This window comes from Bos javanicus, chromosome 18, assembly GCF_032452875.1.
Source record: "Bos javanicus breed banteng chromosome 18, ARS-OSU_banteng_1.0, whole genome shotgun sequence".
NCBI classification, from domain to species: domain Eukaryota; kingdom Metazoa; phylum Chordata; class Mammalia; order Artiodactyla; family Bovidae; genus Bos; species Bos javanicus.
The window spans coordinates 29662606-29684879 of record NC_083885.1 but is presented as its reverse complement, the minus strand read 5'-3'; the positions used below and the strand labels follow the sequence as shown (position 1 = coordinate 29684879).

At 40.2% G+C, this 22274-nt stretch overlaps 1 protein-coding gene across 1 annotated transcript in view; it reads left to right on the top strand.

The window, feature by feature from the left end:
- The window catches only part of CDH8 (cadherin 8), a 407409-nt gene that overhangs the window by 235696 nt on the left and 149439 nt on the right, over positions 1 to 22274 (top strand). Inside the window, exons 5-7 of the mRNA XM_061387406.1 lie at positions 336 to 503; positions 4223 to 4410; positions 8404 to 8657. Of these exons, the coding sequence (XP_061243390.1) occupies positions 336 to 503; positions 4223 to 4410; positions 8404 to 8657 (610 nt within the window). The remainder of the gene's footprint in view (positions 1 to 335; positions 504 to 4222; positions 4411 to 8403; positions 8658 to 22274) is intronic.

Sequence of the window (22274 nt, the reverse complement as noted above, 5' to 3'; positions counted from 1 at the left end):
TTTATACTTTAATTTGGTAGGCAAGAGTATGCCATTCAACTTACTTTCTAATGTACATTTTTATAAGTTCTTTTTTATACATTATAAAATGTACTTTTGCAAGTAATCCAGTAATGTCTATGACTACAGTCTTTCTCAGTGTTGGCATCAGAGATGCACACCAGCTAAATGTCAAAAGAAAACAGAAAATTATCTGAGTGGGGATCTGTGGTATATGCATGTGTTTCTGTATGTGTGCATGAGTGCACGTGTGTGTGTGTGTGTGTGTGTGTGATTCACACATTCATTTTTGAATGAGCTGTCTGAAAGTCATTCTCCCATTTTCTTCCCCTCAGCAATTATAAAAACTGCCCTTCCCAATATGGACAGAGAAGCCAAGGAGGAGTACCTGGTCGTTATTCAAGCCAAAGACATGGGGGGACACTCGGGGGGCCTGTCTGGCACCACAACGCTTACAGTGACCCTCACTGACGTGAACGACAATCCTCCAAAATTTGCCCAGAGTAAGTGAATTCCCTGTGTTGCATGAGCATCTCTGTATGATGTTTTCATTTGAATCTATGAAAACTAGATTCAATGAAAAATCTAATTTTCAGTCATTTGAAAAACTGATAGCAATCACTGAGTGCCTCTGACGTGCAAGGTAGAATAAACCCATGTATGTAGGAGACTACCCATGCTATCATTTGGAGCCCACATGTATCCTCACTTTACAGATTTCAAAGCATGTATAAGAACATTTTCGAATATTAAACATAAAGTAAATATCACAGCTGAGTATTAGAACCAGCAAGCCTGGATGCAAAGATTTGTGCTTCTTTCTCTAGTCCAGGGTAGTCCTGTGAAGAAAACTGGAGAGAATGATTGAAACGCACCTCAGGTATTGCTCTATCAATAGTCCCACTTGTTCTATAAAAGAAACTAAATCTCTAGAGCCTGAGGTGGAGAAGGCAGATATACAGTACACTTGCTGCAAAATATATACTCCTCCTTCCAGTGGCTGGCGGGACATCAATGATCACCGACTCTCCCAGTGCCTGTGAAAGCTGTGCTCGGCCTCCTAAACCTCGCAACAGCAATTGAGGCAGCCACCATCAGTGAATCAGGAAGACGATCATTATTTGCCAACTTTCCTGTACTCTCATAGAAACCTTTCCTTCTGTGCATTTTGGCAAGGGATCTTCTATTAGAGAGATGATTTAGGAAGAGCTTTCTGACATGAGAGCCTTAAATTGAGAGAAATGAATGATGAGTAGGAATTGGGAACAAGGTGAAACCATGAAAGGGAGGATGGACATTGCAACTGGAGGAAATAGATGCCCAAAAGTCCTGTGAAGAAGGGTATGTGGCCCTGAATGAGAATTGAAAAAATTCCACTACAGCTGGAGCACAGTCTGGAGAGCTAGGTTAGGCAGGGAGTCAGTCATCCTTGGATCTGTAGGCCATTTTAAGTACCATGATCTTTATCCTAATATCGCTGCTGCTGCTAAGTCACTTCAGTCGTGTCCGACTCTGTGCAACCCCATAGACGGCAGCCCACCAGGCACCCCGTCCCTGGGATTCTCCAGGCAAGTACACTGGAGTGGGTTGCCATTTCCTTCTCCAATACATGAAAGTGAAAAGTGAAAGTAAAGACCCTCAGCAACCCCATGGACTGCAGCCTTCCAGGCTCCCTCCTCCTAATATCGCTAGGAAGTCATTAAAATATTTTAAGTTGTAGGTTGAATAATAGGATTTGATTTTAAGGAAATCAGAGAAAATGGAAGCTGGCCTTCTTCCAGAGTCTTTTCCACACTGCAGCCAGGTAAAGGATGCTAGAAATCATTCACATAAAAGGTGATGAAAGCCCTGGCAAGCAGGGTCGATCGTGTGGGAATGGAGGGAAGTGATAGATGTTTGAGGGCTAATGTTAACAACAGTCTAAGGGTAGACTGCGCTTTCAGTCGAGGATGCAAGTTACCCTCTTCCTGACATGAGAGATCAGCTGCCTGCTGGTGCTCTTTGCTGGGATAGAAAATACTTTAGGAAAACCACGGTTTTTGAAGAGAGAGAGAGAGAGAGAGAGAGAGAGAAACCAGATGAGGGAGAAGGAGAGTGAGAGAGGGAGAGACAGAGACAGGGCTTGGAAATGACACATTTGAGGTGCTTTGGAAAAATTCTCTGCAAAAATGCCAAGGTAGAAAGAACAAGAGATACTGCATTTCATTAAGCATTTGAGAATATATCCACATCTGGCCATTCATAAATCAGACAACAATGCAACCCTTTTAAGCCGAAATGACGGAAATTAAAAACGCTGTCTCTTGCATCTTTCCCCCGATTCTTTTATTCTCTTTTCAGTTGCCATTATAGTTAATACACTAGCATGCAACTCCTCTTTCTCAGAAAATTATTGTTTCAATTGCACAGTAGCCTATGAGTTTCACAAGTGTTTCCTCTCTTAGAAGTAATAATGATTAACTATGATCACACTGAAAGGGATGATGAGAGTAGGAAGAATAACAGTGGATAATGAAACGTGTCACTGGCTCGATTTCTCAAAGCTTCCTGTTGCAGGGCTGGCAGTAAGGTGAGGCCCCATGCTGTCTTATTTACCTAATAAGCACATCTCGAGGAATCATCACAAGACCTTACCTGAAATATAAAGTTGGAAGGAAATGGAATCATTACTGATTATGGGGGGAGTGGGAGACTTGTGCTTGACATGATGATTTTTGGTGCCTACCTTGTGAAAAAACTGTTTTGTTCCCTAGTCCCATAATATTATGATTTTAAGAGGCATTTTGATTCCATCATTAGATAAAAGTGTGCCACTGCCATTAGAAAATTTTTCCCTCATAAGAAGTTATCCTTATATACTGGGTACAATGAGGCCTTAGTTTATCCAAGGGACTCAATGATTGAGTTCAAAATAGACTCAGGTAATGTTCTCTAGATTTAATTTTTCCTTTCGGGATTATGGTCCGTTGAACGTTTATTTCCCCTTGTTCTCGTTACATGGGGACTACAACTTCCTGGTTGCCTGGATTTGGATTCCCCAGAAACAGGCACTGAGACAAGAATTTTATTATAAGTGGTTTATCTTGGAGATGATCCAAGAAAGGCCAGTTTGGAAGTGAGAATGTGAGGGAGAGGAGGCCAGAAAGCCAATGCTGTGTATTCTCAAGCCAGCTACCACTGAAGAAACTGGAGCTTCATCCCTTTGGGGATACCCTGGCACCCTGTAAATAAACAAAAGGAAAGAACAAGCTTAAGACTATCCTGCCAGAGAGGTGATGGAGCCAGGGATTTTATATAGTAAGTTGTGTGAGTCTTTGAGGGGTGTTAATTTTCTGAGAGTTCTAGCCTGACAGGCAATGGGCAACATGGGTTCTGAAGGCCAAAGGAAACCCTCAGAAGTTGGCTGTTGGCTAGAGGATATGAGTGACTGAAGTGGTTACTACCAGAGGTTAGGACTTGGGGTACCAGCAGCTTCCCCTACACCAATGAGAGCGAATGGCACCGGTGCAACAGTCAAAGTGATCTGAATAAAAAAAGAACTGATATAACTAATTAGACACATTGTCCTGCCTCCCCCTAGGAGAAGGGATACACACTGTAATTGTATTTTTGCCTAGAGAGTTTTGAAGGTAGGATTTTTGGTCTTCAGAGCAAGGAGGACTTTAGTAACAAGAGGAGTGTTTCATGTGTCTGAACAGCTTGCTGCAGGGCATAGCAGAGGCTTGGTAATTGGATTTTATCAAAAATGGTCTACAAGTCTGTAAATATAAAGGTAACTTCAAAAGTGACTTTCAGTGTGTTACACATTGCATCTATCTGTGCCGAAATTAGCTTAATATTTTATGTTGGGCAACAATGAATATCCCCAAGGGCAGCCAATGTGATTATACAGCGAATGGGGAAGAACATTCACACAGACTCACTAATATCCTGATATAATTCCACTCCAAATATGTACTTGGTAAACATATGGTTGAGTAAGTCCCATAACTCAGAAGAGTTTCAAAGAGAGATCGCTGCTTTTTCTGGGAACTATTTGTCTCTGACTCATGTAAAAGGTTGTATGTTCCACAGTGAAAAGGATGTTTTTGCCTTTCCCATCACTGTGTCGGTCACATCTGTACCCAGGTACCTCAAACAAGAAAGGTGCCCAATAAGTATTTGCTAAATGAATGAATGAATGGAACATATGCAGTGCTCAGGGTCTCTCCTCTTTCCTAAGGTCTGTATCACTTCTCAGTACCAGAAGACGTGGTTCTTGGCACTGCTATAGGAAGGGTGAAGGCCAATGATCAGGATATTGGTGAAAACGCACAGTCATCGTATGACATCATTGACGGAGACGGAACAACACTCTTTGAGATCACTTCTGATGCCCAGGCCCAGGACGGCATTATAAGACTGAGAAAGGTAAGCTCAGGAAGGTTTTGCTCATCTTCAAATTATTAATACGTCTTTGAAATGTGAACATTGAAGATGGTGGTGGTTGGGTGGACTTCCTGATATAATCTTAGAAGGGAAAGAGGTTTGGCTTCTTTAGCTATGAAAAAGTAAGAGTCCTGGGACCTCCCTTATGTTCTAGTGGCTACGATTCCGTCCTCCTAATGCAGGGAGCCCAGGTTAGATCCCTGGTCAGGAAACTAGATCCTACATGCCGCAACCCACACGCCATGTGGCACAGCCAAGACCAGGCATAGTCAAATAAATGAATAATAAATAATGTTGGAAGAAATAAGAAGAAAAAGTAAGAGTCCTTTCTCACATCCTATCTCTTGGTCCTACTGTATATTTCAGCTAAAGCTCAGTAAGCAGTGACCATGGTGGTGCTAGCCTGCCATCTCATCCATCATTTCTCTCCTGTCTGTGCCTCAGTGTTTTTCCATGAGTCACAGGAACTTGCTCAGTTCTTGTCCAGAGCCTCCAGCTATCTAGGAAAGTCAACACTGAAGGCAGCCTTCAAGCAGTAAAGGACAAAGACTTGTGGACAGTTTTCTTGGAAGAAATTACCTTGAGGCAGATTGTCTGTGGCTCCTCAGAGGTTTTTCAGTTGGCAGAGGGGAGAGGGATCCTCATTAGCCCACAAAAGTGGCAAATTCAATGCCTTTTCTATAGAACTCGCCCCCCCCATTTCTGTATTCCTGCTTCTTCAGTTCAGTTCAGTTGCTCAGTCGTGTCCAACCCCATGAATTGCAGCATGCCAGGCCTCCCTGTCCATCACCAACTCCCAGAGTTCACTCAGACTCATGTCCATCGAGTCCGTGATGCCATCCAGCCATCTCATCCTCTGTCATCCCCTTCTCCTCCTGCCCCCAATCCGTCCCAGCATCAGAGTCTTTTCCAATGAGTCAACTCTTCGCATGAGGTGGCCAAAGTACTGGAGCTTCAGCTTTAGCATCATTCCCTCCAAAGAACACCCAGGGCTGATCTCCTTCAGAATGGACTTGTTGGATGTCCTTGCAGTTCAAGGGACTCTCAGGAGTCTTCTCCAACACCACAGTTCAAAAGCATCAATTCCTCGCTCAGCTTTCTTCACAGTCCAACTCTTGGAGTAGTTCTAAAACATGCATTGAAGGTTCCTAGGTCTTCATTGCAATCTCTGCTTTTAGAGAAACTCAAAGACAGACAAACTAGTCAGCCTGTTATTCTGGCTCGTTCTGGCCCTGAAAGGACAGGGCCAACCTGGCTAACATAAGATACTCCAAATTATGATCAAATGTCCAAGCAATGAGGTCAGTGAAGCTCAGCTTTGTTTTGTTCCTGGGTGTGGGGATGGACTTCTCAGGTGGTGTTAGTGGTAAAGAACCCGCCTGCCAATATAGGAGATGTAAGACGTACGGGTTTTATTTCTGGCTTGGGAGGATCCCCTGGAGGAGGGCATGGCAACCCACTCCGGTATTCTTGCCTGGAGAATCCCATGGATAGAGGAGCCTGGTGGGCTACATCCATAGGGTCACAAAGAGTCAAACAGGACTGAAGCAACTTAGCATCCACACACCTGGGGCTACCACTGAAGAAAGAAATATCTCCACAAATAGTACAAAGAATATATGGCAATCTGTGATTGCTTTTGCTCACAACCATTTGTGTGTATGTACGTATGGTAAATATGAAAGATTCTGCACATTTTCCATATTTATTTCTCATCATGACAAGTTTATTGAAAAAAAAATGTGTAGAGCACAGTTCAGTATTTTATGGACATGGGCATTTGCAAAGGAAAATGCCCCTTTATCCTCATAATGAGTATTTTGCTCAGTATTGTACTGCATGTTTGTTGTGAAGTAGTAGAAATTAATTTTAAAACAGATTTGCTGATTCATGAATTGAAAGACGTATGATCAGTCACGCTGTTGGGAGCCAGTCGTTCTGCCCTCTGTCTTGATCAGCAATATATTGACATGACTCCGAGCTTACTATCTGACTCTCTCTCATGTTACACAGGGATCTGCTCCCCATGGTCATGCTTTTGAAGTCCCCCATCAGGGAGGTCTTGACAGTGAGAACCTGGAATTTTCTGGATATACTCTAAAATACAAAATCAAGTTTAAAAATCAATTTTGAAGAAAAAATTGGTTGCATCTATTTTAATTCTGCTGAGCAATGCTTCGTTTTGACCTGGATGGAGCTCAGTAGTAAAAGTTGCAAAGTATTTAAAAACTCATGTTTGAAATAGAGTACAGTATAATTATACTTGAGTCAATTATTGAATAACCCAGGGCCACATTTTCCTTGGTTAATGATTCCTAATGTCATTTTTATTGTTATTATTAACTGCTGTTCTTTGTTACCATAAGGTGCTTTTATAAACTGAAGCAATTAGCCATTTGCTCTATTTTTATTCACCGCTCTTCATAAACTTAGAAACATATTCACATCTCAACACCAAGAAACACATGCATTTTACTCTGGAAAATGATGTACGGAGTCATTTTCCCACAATGCATGGACCCTGTTTTTGGTCTGATAAAGTCCTAAGGACACCAGAATGTGTTCAGGTTGGGCTAAGAATTTAGCAGAGCATAATATGCTATATTCAATGGTATTTGTGAAGAATTTGAAATTACATAATTGTTACAGTTGGGGCTGTTGCAAAATTGTGAAAATGATGATGTTGAATCGTGTATTCATGGGTATGTATATATATGTGCTTAGAAATTTCAGAATGCGCAGGATTGAGTATCTGCTTTATTAGAAAATATCTCTCAAGAAAAGTCCAGTCCAATTAGAAAAAAATTCAAATATAAAAATCAACACTATATATGTGTATATATAAGCTTGTAGGAGAGTTCTGAAAGAATTCAGTAATGCTGCTTTGTGTTCAGACTTCTTTTAAAAAAAATTTGCATCACAGATGTAAAGTTCAATTTCTTATAAGAAATTGCAGTGCAAGCCTAAATTATCTTTTTGAACCTTGACAGAAATACATCCTTGACATCTGAAGTATTATGCCCTGCTGAGAGAATTGGACAGCGAGGATTCTGACGCAGATGGGCTTTGGGTTGTTAAGGGGGGCTGTGTTCTTTTACCTTCCTCTATTTACTTAGATCATTAAGTCTTTGGGGCTTTTAAGGCAGGAAGAATTAATAGGTCAGAAATATTTTCAGTAATGGTGCAATGAGGTAATTTCGTATTGCTTTTAAGTGGTTTGTAGAAGACACAGTAAGTCCTAGCTATCTATATATCTACTTGTCTCCCTCTTCCTTCCCTTAAATATAAAAACAGGTAGATATATATCTGCATACATCTTTATATGTCCACCTGCTTCACAGCACGGAACTCATAATAGAGACCTTCTAAGAATGCCCTAAAAAAGAATAAACTTGATTTTAGCCATGATCAGCAAAGCAGTGATGCTCTAGAAGTGAAATAGGAAAACACTCTTTGTTGGGATTAGTGCTAAATTATGCTTTATAATGTCTCCATGGACTAAACAATGATTATTTCTTGTTCTTTACATTTCACACACTGTTGCAGAAATGATAAAAAATATTCTTCCCAGATAGAGATTGTGTTTGATGCTGCCTTATCTCCGACCAGCAGAGGCCCGATTAACTGACTGATTGGTATGCAGGTCACGCCATCACTAGTAAAATTTTATTATGACTCTGAAGTGAAATTTTGATGGCACGATTCATGACTGTGAATATTTTGTGAATTCCAAGTGAAATGAGCAAAACAAAACAAAACAGTAGGAGATTAGATTCACTGAGCTTGTATAATAAACAGATATCAATAAATGCCTGTAAAATTTACAGGTTGAATATGGGGGATAGGAGAGTGATCCCATTAAGACTCACAAATGGGCTTAAATGCACATAACGATCATCCATCAGTGTTATACTCATTTGTTCTCGCGGCTGTGGTCATTAGTGAGAAACATTCATCTTTGTCATTTCTTAACAGCCTCTGGATTTTGAGACCAAAAAATCCTATACACTGAAGGTAGAGGCGGCCAATGTCCACATTGACCCGCGTTTCAGCGGCAGGGGGCCCTTTAAAGACACGGCGACCGTCAAAATTGTCGTCGAAGATGCTGATGAGCCTCCGGTCTTCTCTTCACCGACTTACCTCCTGGAAGTGCATGAGAACGCTGCTCTCAACTCCGTGATTGGGCAGGTGACCGCTCGTGACCCCGACATCACCTCCAGTCCAATAAGGTATTTCTCTTTTAAAAGGAAGATTCGCTACGGCCTGTGACAAGCAAATCAGTACAAAATGTAATTATGTATGCAGTCCATGTGGCTGCCTTTGAGACACTGCTCACATGGCCAAGGGATTTTGGTCAACATGCACCACGCTTGTGTCTATGGGTGTGTTGCACACACACATGCCCACACACCTGGGAACAGCTATATATAATGCTCAGAGCCAGAAATGCTGAGATGAAGAAAGCTGTTTGGCTTTCAGAGAGCACAGTGAAAAGGCCAGATCACATGTATTTTGCAGTGCTTTTGGGTGGACCCTTTATATTACATTGTTTTTGCTTGTTGTACATTTGTTTTCTAGCATCAGAAAAGGATTGCTATTTTCTTTTCTTTCTCCTTTGACAATCACATGGATTATGTATAAAAATTTAGAGCTGTAAGGTATTGTCTTGGAGTAGTAAGAGACCCTCATCTTATTTCTGTATTTGGGTTTGAAATTATCTTTTTATTACTAGATGGACATTTCTGATCGGTCAGCATATCTGCATGGGTGCCTTTTAGACAAAAACCTTTCTCTGCTATTTCAAAAGTACCCTTTGTTTATACTTTCCCTGCTCAAAAATTTTCCCAAGATGAGAAATATAACCCTTCATTAAGGATTTTGTTCTTTTTTTTAGAAATGAGGCTCAGTTCTGGGTTTTTTTGTTGTTGTTGTTGAACTGTGTACATCTTTTCTCTTTTGCCAGTCACCCAAATGACGGTGCAGATGCTCAAGCTAAATAGCTTTCTTCCGAAAGAACACTGAAAATCTATAACTTGTCCACTGGTCTCCAAGGGTGAAGTGTTGGTTAATGACGTGTTTGAGTGTGGATTTCAAATATTTTCTGAGAAATGCTTGTTGAAAAAGAGAGAGAAAATATATATAGAAGAATACAGTTTTAAAGAATTGTCCAGTTAATTTATGAGTTAGATGTCAGCTTATATGCAAGTCATTCAGTTTCTAAATTACGGGGACTTAGGGCAGATATTTTTCTAATTACTTTATTCAGGGAAACTCTAGATAGACAAATGGCTTTCTGAAAGCTATGTTTATTCAATTCTTGTTCCTGTATTAAATGCCCAATACTCCCGAGGGTGCTGAAACTCTGAGGCTGGAGGTAAAACACTTCGGCGTAGTCAGTGCCCCAAATAATTTGTGTCTGGGCAAAAAAAAAAAAAAAATCCTTTTCAGATCCAGAAAAGTTGTTTTTAGCACAAGCCATTTTGAAATTCAGGATGAGAGTGTATCTCATAAGGATACCAAAAAAATGCTTTCTTCAAAAGAGCAACCTCTAAGAAGGTAAAACTCCATGTGGGGAATTGAGGAATGGTCAGTTGCCTATTCTCTGTTCTAAGGAACTCAACATGCTGTAGGCACACAGAATCCTCCCTATTTGTTAAGAAAACCGTACCTCTAAAAGGGACAAGAATTGGATACCAGGGAAGAAAGAATCCAGAAAAATAAGTTTACATGGATGTCCATTTTCTGACTAAACGGTGAAGTTGTGAAATCACTTTATGCTGAAATTCTAATATAAATAGAGGCAATGATACTTGTTGAGTAAATGAATCTGCCCCGTTTTCAGCTGTTACCCCTTTTCTTCTGAAGGAACACAGAACTGAGCAGTTCCCACTTCCTTCACATCTTTAAGCATAAGGGACGGGATAATGGTAAGGGTAAACAAGACTGAACCGACCGAGGGACCGTGGGCCAGCTTAGCACTGGATTTGCCAAGATTTCTACTCCTGTCAGCAAAGACTCCACAGGGGGCCAGGAGCAAGCCAAGCGGAGGACCCTCATGGAAAGTGGGGGTTCAGATATCAGAGGAGTTCCGGGTACACCCCAGACATGGAATCTGGAGTACCAGCAGGAACAAACTTCCTGTGCGGAGACATGTCCTTCATCAGCTAGAGATGAAGTGTGAGGAACTTTTGGTACTGAAGTAATACTAACCTCAAATGGGCAGAAATGGGTAAAAATCTAGGTTTAGAGCTCCCCACGTGTTGTAATCTATATTTTTACTTATGTAAAAATGGATATTTTTAGAATCATTCCAGTTCACAGGGAATCCAGTGACTATTATCACTGCAGTTGATTGTTACGGCTATTGCTATTGTTTTTTATTACTGCCATTGGCATAAAAGGCAGGTGTATAAGAAGCTTGAGGCTGCTTAGCAACAACTGCCTGGTTTGGAAGCATTTCATTTCCAGGCAAACTAAAGGAGGCTTGGGGCCATGTTCCCAGGAAGAGATGGACAGATGAAGCGCCATTTGATGACACAGTCATATCTGTAGCTCTGGTAGATGGCAGGCAAGTGCTATTAATTGTTCCCTTGGCATATGTGCCTGTGTATGTGCAAATTCACTTCAGCCATGTCCAACTCTTTGCAGTCCCATGGACCATACGCACCAGGCTCCTCTGTCCATGGGATTCTTTAGGCAAGAATTCTAGAGTGGGTTGCCACTTCCTTCTCCAGGGGATCTTCCCAACCAACGGACAGGACCCTCAGCTCTTAAGTCTCCTGCATTGGTAGGCAGGTTCTTTAATATAGCGCCACCTGGGAAGCCCAGGTGGCATATATGGCCCCACCCAAAGAAGGGGTGATCAGTGTTTCAAATCATTTCCAGCAGGGTTTTGATGCATTATTCAGAAAGAGCGCCCCACGTGGTTCTAATTGGTGGTGCATTGGCTCCATGGGATAAGAATGTAAGAATCACCAACTGCATTTTTTCAGTATCTGTTCTACATTTTTGCAGTTATCCCCCCTCCCACCTTAGTCCCCGAGTTGGGTTGTGGAGAGTGGCTTTCCTCTTTCTATGCACAATTGGTTAATTTGTGTAGAAAATTAAATTTCCTGACTAGCCAGAGCAGTGCAGAGTTCCTTATACGTCTAGCAGACAGATTTAGAGCCATTTAACCTTTTAAAACAGGACTAGAGGACACAGATATTCAGGGAATTATCAAGTAACAAATAGTAACACATGATTGTCTCTTTAGGACTGTTGTATTTTATATACTAACAAGACTGTATCCATCGTTTAGGGGAATGTTTGCTTTGCTATCCAGCAAGAAATAGGCATTTATTGTGGCATTGGTCATGTTAAAACATGTAGTCATTAATTGGCTGGTCAGCTTCCTCTACGACTCTGCTTCTTTTGAGAGCTCACTGACAGGCTAAAAATATCAATGTATTTAAAAAATTCTTATAACTAAACATGTGTCTGTGTCTATAAACATGTCTGTATTTATATCTATGTTTGTATAATCACAGGGCAAACACACAGTGACACAAAGACAAAACACAAAGGCAAAATCTCCCTTCCGGGAACATTAATTAAGCATGTGCTACTTTCTTCATTAGCATATGCATCTCAGTAATATAGAATATAGTTGTGTAAATTATTTAAAAGATGCCATGTCTTGAACAGATCGTTTCAAACCCTGTCAATGCTACTTCCCAGACAGATAGCTGGTCTCTGGAATTCTCTTTGAGACTCAGCTTCTTCCTTGGTATTCTGGGATAATATCATTTTCCTCAGACAGTTACTGACATAATTAAGTTGTTAAATAAAATAAGTGGAGTTATTAGGACTACCAACTAATAAAGCCACCATAAATTTCATATCTTAAATGCAAAATAAAAGCCTAGTACTCATTTTAGCAGAGATTCTTCTACTAAAGTTTGCTGACTGTGCAGGATTATCTTTTTCTTTTCACTTATCAGTTGCATGCTAAATAGTCTAATTAACCTCATTTGGTCTAATTTGCCTTTGCTACTGTGGTGAATATTGCTACTAGTGAGTGCTTAATATGTGGCAGAGATGTGCTACATGGGTTCATTTCATTCTTTAACACCTCTGTGAGATAATGTGTATACTCATTTAACAGATGAGGAAGCTGAGGAGAAAAAGACTATCTTGCCCATTGTCACACAAATAGTCAAGGATGGAACTGTGGTGCATAGCCATTTTTTGTTCTTTCTTTCTGACAATGCAATGCCTGATTTCTATCCTTTGTCACACTCCCTTTCTTTCCTTGTGATTTCTGTGACACAAACTGTGTCTTGACATGTTGGGATGGCTTAGCAGGACCAGTTTTTTCTGCAAATCTTTTTTATTTGTTTATTCTAATAAGTTTCAGGTGTGCAGAATTATAGTTAGACTGCAATGTTTATAGTATAAGTGTTATACTATGGTAGGTACTATAGTACAGATGTTTGTGGTATAAACATCGATATACACTACAGACTTTTCACCACCACAAGCCCAGTCACCACCTATCAGCATACAGCTCACCACCCTCACCCATTTCACCACCTCCAAAAGCCTCTTCTCTTCTGGTAGCTACTCTTCTCTACAAGTGTGTTTCTGTTTTATTTTGTTTTAGATGGCACGTGTAAGTAAGATTATATATTTGTTATTTCTCTGACATACTTTACTTAACATAATACCTTCAGGGTCCATCCACATTTTCACAAATGGTAGGATTTTATTCTTTTTCATGACCGAGTAGTATTCCACTGCCTTTTGTGTGTGTGTGTGTGTGTGTGTGTGTGTGTGATCTTCTTTATCCATTCATTCATGGATGGACATTTAGATTGTTTCCATATCTTGGCTATTATAAGCAAGGCTGCTCTGAATTAGCAGGAAATACAAAACCCATTCATTTTCTAACTGGTTTCATGCAATTCAGGATGCACAAGATCAAGAAAAAGGAGAGTATACCAGGCTGTGGAATTAACCAGAGTATGAGTGGAGGATTTCTTGCTCCTTCAGTTCAGTTCAGTCGCTCAGTCGTGTCCGACTCTTTGCGACCCCATGAATCACAGCACGCCAGGCCTCCCTGTCCATCACCAACTCCTGGAATTCACTCAGACTCATGTCCATGGAGTCCGTGATGCCATCCAGCCATCTCATCCTCTGTAATCCCCTTCTCCTCCTGCCCTCAATCCCTCCCAGCATCAGGGTCTTTTCAAATGAGTCAACTCTTCGCATCAGGTGGCCAAAGTATTGGAGTTTCAGCTTCAGCATCAGTCCTTCCAGTGAACACGCAGGACTGATCTCCTTTAGGATGGACTGGTTGGATCTCCTTGCAATCCAAGGGACTCTCAAGAGTCTTCTCCAACACCACAGTTCAAAAGCATCAATGCTTTGGTGCTCAGCTTTCTTCACAGTCCAACTCTCACATCCGTATATGACCACTGGAAAAACCATAGCCTTGACTAGACGGACCTTTGTTGGCAAAGTGATGTCTCTGCTTTTCAATATGCTATCTAGGTTGGTCAGAACTTTCCTTCTAAGAAGTAAGCATCTTTTAATCTCATGGCTGCAGTCAGCATCTGCAGTGATTTTGGAGCCCCCAAAAATAAAGTCTGACAGTGTTTCCACTGTTTCCCCATCTATTTCCCATGAAGTGATGGGACCAGATACCATGATCTTCGTTTTCTGAATGGTGAGCTTTAAGCCAACTTTTTCACTTTCATCAAGAGGCTTTTTAGTTCCTCTTCACTTTCTGCCATAAGGGTGGTGTCATCTGCATATCTGAGGTTATTGATATTTCTCCCGGCAATCTTGATTCCAGCTTGGGCTTCTTCCAGTCCAGCGTTTCTCATGATGTACTCTGCATGTAAGTTAAATAAGCCTAGCCCTTTTGTGTGGGTCTGTTACTATCAGCTGTGAACCAAATTATGATTAGGGAGGTAACAGGAGAAACAATAGGTATTTGATGAATCAGGCATTGTGTTAAGCTTCTATTATGTATCATTTCACCTAATTCTCACAAAAGACACCTGTGAAGTACTCAGTATGATTCCAGTTTTACGAGGAAGGAAACTGAGGATGTTTCCTATGCATGGTGATATAGCGGCAGGTGTGAGGGCTAGGGTTAAATCCAGATTTCTTCTTACCATTGACCACTATGTCTGCATGTGCTTTGCTAGGTCCTGGCATTTGCATGAAGTGTAGGATGATGACAGCTAATGTTTACTGTTTACTTTGTGACAGACACTCTGAAACGGTGTTAGAGGCAGCAAGTTATTTGTACTTAAGGCCAACTTACTAGCACAGCTGCTTAGTTGCTCTCGTGTCCGACTCTCTTGTGACCCCATGGCCTGCAGACTGCCAAGCTCCTCTGTCTGTGGGATTTTCCAAGCAAGAAGACTGGAGTGGGTTGCCATTTCCTCCTCCAGGGGATCTTCCAGACCCAGGGATCAAACTCACGTCTCCTGCATGGGCAGATGGATTCTTTACTGCTCAACCACCAGGGAAACCCCTACTAGCACAGAGTGGGTGTTAATTAACGGTCAGTGCTTTCATGTAAACCTGCTATGGTTCATTTTTATTTTCCACCCAATAAATTCACGTCAAGTGTGTATTTATTGTCACCATGGTGTTGAGATGGCATGTAACTGTTTTCTTTTTCAATGGCTGCTTCCTACTTTTCTTTCAAAGCGTTTCCCGTACGTCTACATGAGCTGCTTGAATTAAAAGTGGGCATGATGGCTATTCAGCAGTCAAAGTGGGTTGACACATAACCATGATGGCCACAGTGCTGTGTTGTCCAAATTCCTCTCTTGAAGTGCCTACTCAACACAAGACTCTGCCTTTTTTTTCCTACTTGCATTCTGGCATTTTTACAATTCACCTCAGACACCAGGCTTACTGTTAATGAGCTCTTTTCCTGAAAGCACTTCTGATAGTCCTGATATCCAATGGTGCGACAGTGGAAATATTTCATAGAGAACCTGGTAATTGTATGGTGAATAAACTGTGTATCGATTGACTCTCTCCTCAGTCTTGCAATAATTCCCAAGAGACCTTGTCTCTTTTTACTGTTGTTTTTAATCGTGATGAGAACACTTTACATGAGATCTGTCTTTTTAACAGAGTTTTAAGGGTACAATACAGTATTGTTAACTATAGCCACAGGGTTGTGCAGAATGTAAGTGACACTTTATAGCAACTTCTCATTCCTCCCTTCTCTGAGGCCAGCCGGACAACCATCATTCTAGGCATCTATGACTCTGACTGTTTTAAGTAAAAGTCGCTCAGTCGGGTCCAACTCTTTGCGACTCCATAGACTATGCAGTGCATGGCATTCTCCAGGCTACAATACTGGAGTGGATAAGCTGTTCCCTTCTCCAGTGGATCTTCCCGACCCAGGAATTGAACCGGGTCTCCTGCATTGCAGGAAGATTCTTTACCAGTTGAGCTATCAGGGAAGCAAGAGCCCAGGTGGAATACAAGTGGAATCATGCTATATTATCCTTTGATGACTGGTTTCTTTTACTTAGCACAATGTCCTCCAGGTTTATCTATGTTGCTGCACATTACAGAATTTTCTTCTTTTTGAGGCTAAACAACAATATACCATATACTACATTTTCTTTACCCATTCATCTGCTGATGGCCATTTACGTTGTTTCCACATCTTAGCTATTGTGAATAATGCTACAGTGAATGTGGGGGTGCTAATATGATTTCAGTTCTTTTGAATAAACGCACAAAAGTGAGATTGCTGAATGATATGGTCATTCTATTTTAATTTTCTAGGAACTTCCATACTGTTTTCCATAGCTGCTGCACCACTTTCCTTCCCTACCAACAGTGTACAGGGGTCTAGTATCATACAAGGAGTCTTTTAAACGCAATTAAACCTTGGTCATTTAGTTCCTGCACACTTTTAGCCAATTAAAATGTGAATGTTTCCCATTTCAAAAGTACCAGCTTATCCAAGTCATTTTTCCCCCCAAAAAACTCACTGTACTGCTAATTCAGCTAACAATGATTAATACTAATTAAGTCATGTATTCATTTAGTCATATAGTCACCTATTCATTCACATTACTATATATATATATACATATATGTATGTACATATATAACATTTATGATATATATATGTCACATATGGAATGGTACACACATATCTATATCTATGTTTTAGATATAGATATACAGAACTCATGGTTTCTCAAGGGATTTCTATAGAGACAGAGCCTCTGCCCTCATGGACATTGCTCTATAGTAAGGAAGCGAGTTGCACACCTGTGTTAAAGTCAAGTCTTTCACAGTTATCTAACCTTTAATTCAATCGGAAAATGATAAGCAAAACTAGATTATTTTTAGGCTCACACAGAAGAAGAGACTTCTTAGTTTTCTAAGGGATTGCAATAGAAGGAACTGCAGATACTCAGTGATGCTAATGTGGAACTATGTCACACTCTAGAGAACCTAGTATTAATCTAGAGCATGGACTGTGTGTATCTTCTTTTCTCTCATTTTTTGTTCCATACCTCCCTCCCTGCCTCTTCTTTCTCTCTCACTATTAAGAGAAGCTTTGGGTAGAAAAAGGCTCCTTTTTCTCTTAAAAGAATAATAAATAATGTGTGATGCAGGGACTTTAGAATTCTGGGACTAGCAGAACTCAGATAATATTATTTATTAAAGCAGTTAGAGCAACCAGTAGAGCAATTAGAGCCAAAAAGCTGAAAACTTGTCGATGGAATTTTTGATATTTGAAGTGCATGCGAGAAAATGTTAAAATGGTTTCTTTAGGCACAATAACAAAAGCTAGAATGAAATTAAACAGTGAGAAAGAAACAGTTGGAGTTCAGTGAAATATAATAACTGATTCATAACTAAGGGGTTTATTTCATTATTAGTGACTCTAAATAGCATCTTCACTCACAGTTGGTTCAAAAATGTATCTTCCTGTAAATTTGCCATACAGAGGCTGCAAACCAATGTTTAGCAAAACATTTCTTTATAATTTAAAGTGCATTTATGCCTGTTAAATTTGAAAAATAGATATATACCACTTTTCTCCAAGAGCAGCATCTCCCTAGCTGTGCTCTAAGGAACATCACTAGGACTAAAGACAGTGTGACCAGATCAATTTGAACTCCAGTTTCTTTGCACTAGGATTTCATAGATAAGTTAATTGGCTCAGGTGCCTTGCACTCTTTAAGAAGAAGAGATTTAAACTTTGAAATTTCTGTAGAGAATCAGAAGCATCTGAGGTAAAGGACGCTCAGGCTTCCTTGCTGGTCTGAGCTCTAGATTCTAATCCATCAAGCATTGCAGCTATCATGGCACTTATTCCTATTTTGTAAGAGGATACATGTCTATATGTTATTATAATATATAAATTTGCCCCCTTTCCTTTCCATAGACTCTTCATGAAGGGGTTGGGGGGCAGGTGTGTTCCATGAGTAAATAGTTTAAACTCTATTTCATGAGGCCAGAAGTCAGTCAAGTATAGCCTGTGTCCCGAATCTGGCTCCCCACTTCTTTTTTTTTTTTTCTTTTAAGTTTGATTGGAATGCAGCCACTCTCATTCCTTTATGCCTAAGAACTGCAGTGGAGTCATTGTAACAGAGACAGTATGACCTGCAAAGCCTAAGATATTTATTTTACAAAAGAGTTTGTCATCTCCTACGGTATACTGGTAAGAGCTTGGGTTTTTCATCAGTAATCTTAACAGTTGATTCTCACATAATTTCAGGATCTTAATCTATCTAGAAAACTCCCTAGAGAGAGGATTAAAAAAATTCTTTAAAAAAAAATCTGTTGTAGTCAAAGAAATTCTTTGTATTAAAATCCAGTTGTATATGATGGAGTTGACATCCTCCATACTTGCCTTAGAACCCTCCGGAGGTTAGTTCTATGGGGCCCCTGACCCTATGTGTACTTACTTTGAATCTACTGGAAAAAATTGGCTTCATGTAGCATAGCTTTTGGAGAAATCACCATAGCTATCATGCTTGTGTGCTCAGTTGCTTCATTCATGTCCGACTCTGCAATCCTGTGGACTGTAGCCACCAGGCTCCTCTGTCCATGGGGATTCTCCAGGCTAGAATACAGGAGTGGGTTGCCATGCCCTCCTCCAGGGGATCTTCCCAACCTAGGAATGGACCCCTCATCTCTTGCATTGCAGGCAAATTCTTTACTGATGAGTCACAGGGGAAGCCAATAACTATCATATGAACTGTGAAAAGGCATCATGAAAAAGACCTGGATGCTTACTCGCTTGGAGTGGGGAATATATTTGTTTCTTGCATGAATTTCTCATAATACCTGATTTTTCTACCTGCCCCTTCCATTCTCTAGACCTCAGTGATGATTACAATACAGATTGTCTTAACTAAATTAGTCTCTGCTTTTCAGTGTCTTGGCAAAATCTCTGATTCCAGCAGCATTTCTCTTTCTCTGAAAACATGAAGTGACATGAAATAGAAATTCACTTGGAATAGATTTTCTGGAGTATGTTCGACAAACTCTAACATGTATTCCCCAATACGAGAGTAGATATTTAAGGAGTCATACTGGGAGTATCTTGCGGATCTTTAGTTTTGTCTGTTTAGGGTTTTAGTACAGGGCCCTTCACAGGTATCTCATTTATACTATATTACATGAACTCTGTGATTACCCATATTCTTACTCCCATATTCCCATTAAAAACATGGGTTACAGGTTGTTTTCCCTGAAAGTAGATGGCATTTGAAGTACAAGCTGTTTGTTAGAGAGAAGCACCTGTGACTGGGAGGGGACAGAAACAGGCGGACAGGGGGCACGATTAACCTGCAGTGCAGGCCTGGCAAAGCCTTGGCCCAATCCAATGGAATGCATATTGATCATCAGAGGAGTCCTATGTCCTGCCAAATTGGTAGTGTCTTTATCCCTCTGCTGGCTTAATCTCCAGGTAACACAGGACAATCTCTGAAAATGAGGCAGATTCTCAGGAGCTGATACTTAGAGGGTTTCCCCTAACTGCTCCTCCTACAGCTCTGGTGTCCTTCCTTAAAGGGGCAGCTGCCCTGTGTATCTTCACATCCCTCCAGCACAAGTGCAGGGAACCTCTTTACTGAGGGAGTAATTTGACTAACTTCACCCTGCTAGCCATCTAGCTCCACACTATGGTGTGGTGGCAAATATGTATCTGTTCTGTATTTTGAGATGCAGGCTCTAAGCAGCCAATTGATTTAGCTGAAATGTTTCCAGTGTGGTACAATAAACCTGACTCATAATAATAATAAAAAAATCAAGCTTCACATATTAATAAACTATTTTAAGACAAGTGATCTAGGGTGCTTTTTTAAAAAAGCATAAGAAGTTTTAAAGAGGGGGAAAAAATGGGAAAAGTGCTTATCTGGGGTTTAAAATGTTTTTATTTTTTTGTGATTGGTGAAGTCTCTGTACCCTCCAGGGAACAAAACTTAATAATAACATTTATATTCTGAGAGAAACAAAGCTGCTTGTATAGGCTGAGCTGTGTTATCTAACATTATTATACTCATAAGGCAAAATAAATCCCCTATTTTGCATCCCAACAAAGGGAGCTTGACACTCTTATCTGATGTTCAAATATTTATGGGAGTCATTTCAACAAAGCCTTTAGTTTTCCTTATATTTCTACATTCTGATGTGACACAGTGTATTATACAACCTTGCTTTTGATAAAGGACAATCAGATTTGACTTAGTGTTGCAGAGGAAAACATAATATTGCATATTTAAGAAGAGAACATGTTAAAAGATGGAGGAATGTCATTCCCATCCACCTATCAGACGTTTATTAGCTCTCTTCTGTGTGTTTGAAGTCAGTTTGCTGGCGAGTGGAATAGGCTTAGCTGAAATAACTATAAATGGCTCTCGCGGTACAAGTCAAGTTTGGGATAGTCAACTGAGTTATGTATTAATAGCTTCATGGTAAATGAAAATAAAGTTTATGGAAGTCCTTAAGAAGGTTCAGAGTTATAAAAGATGTATTTAATGGTGCAAAGGACAGCACAAGATCTAAATGTCCTTTAAAACCAAGGATCTGAAACTGCAGAACAGATGTGGAAAGGGAGCAGAGCCCACGGGGTGGTTAAGTTGGAGGATGGGATCTCCACTGGAGAAAGAGGAAACATGTCTGGAGCACATTTATTCAACAACAAGTACATGATATTAGGCTTTGCACTTGCATGAAGATCCAAGACTAGATTAGACCATGTGGTCAGGCACTGTGTTTTAGGGATGAGCATTTTTGGTAAAAAACACTTTTGACCTCCTAGAAAGATATTATCTGGCTGAATATAGGAATGGTTATTTATCACATAAAAATATATGTTATTTTTGTTGTGATAGCAAGTAAACAAGCTATTTGAGTCTAAATGCACTTCCATTTCTTAAAGAATTAATAGGATGCATCTTTTTAAGTTTTTTGTTTTTTGGTTTTTTTTTGATGTGGACCGTTTTTAAAGTCTTTATTGAGTATGTTACAACACTGCTTCTGTTTTATGTTTTGGTTTTTTGGCCTTGAGTCATGTGGGATCTCATTTCCGAGATCAGGGATCGAACCTGCACCCCCTGCATTGGAAGGTCAAGTCTTAACCACTGGACCACCAGGGGAGTCCCAACAGGCTACATCTGGTTCACCTCTTACTTCCTAGCACTTACCATAAGACCTTAGCACTTACTGAGTCTGAATGTCCAATTAAAATTTTTAAGTGTATATAAATAACTTTAGGAAATTTTCAAAACACCTACTTTTATATGCACTACTCTTATTTCTTGGGTGTACAATGTTTTCTATAAAACATATTTTTCTATATAATTAATGGTTCTGACAAAAATTGGACAAACGTAAAATCAAATACCACCATTCTGACAACTATTCAACACTGACTAATTGATTAAGTGTCAGATATTATGGTCAGGAGATTACACTTATTACCTCACTAACTTTGTGGCTGGGTAAAAATGTATATGACCCTCATTTTATGACTCAAAGCATTGAGAGTCATAACAATTTATGTGGGCTACATAAGTAAAAGGAGGATTAACTAAGAAATTAATATACAGGGCTTAGAAGACAGGCCAAAAATTAGGAAGGCCATGATAAATACATGAAATATTTATTAAGTCTCAATTCTGGTTGTGGTCTCATGGTGCATACAGCTACACAATGATGTATTTCCATCTCACACCATCTCTTCCTTATTGTCCATGTGCCATTCATCAACTCTGCATATTCTTTCATATAGGGAAAAGTCATTATTGGCCTGATTGACAGCCCCAAGAAGGTAACTGAGTGAATTAAAAGCTACTCTTCACTGCTAACTGTCCCCTGTCAGCCTTAGGTCGTTGTGAGCCCCTTGAGATTTATGAGAGTTGTTGGGATTCCTGTGACCTGAGGGTGAACAGTGAGAATCAAGGTTATCATGGGTGTAGAAGATTTTATCCTCACAAATCCTATCTCCCATCATAAAAAGACACACCAGAGGGAAATATCAGATACCTGCTCTGAGCTACAGATACCATTTATGGAAAGATTTAATTACATTTTGGTAGTCTTTTTTTTTTTTTTTTTAATGTAATGTCCTTTTTCAGTTGGCTGCTTTTAGGGATTCACTCTCTCCTTTTTTTTTTTCTGGATAATTTGTGTATGTAGTTCTTTTTCGTTGTGCTGGGTCTTCATTATTATGCTCAGGTTTTTTCTAGTTGCTGCAAGTGGGACTCTGTGTTGCGGTGCATGGGCATCTCTTGTTTCAGAGTACAGGTTGCAGGCACACGGGCTTCAGTAGCAGTGACTCTGAGGTCCTAGAG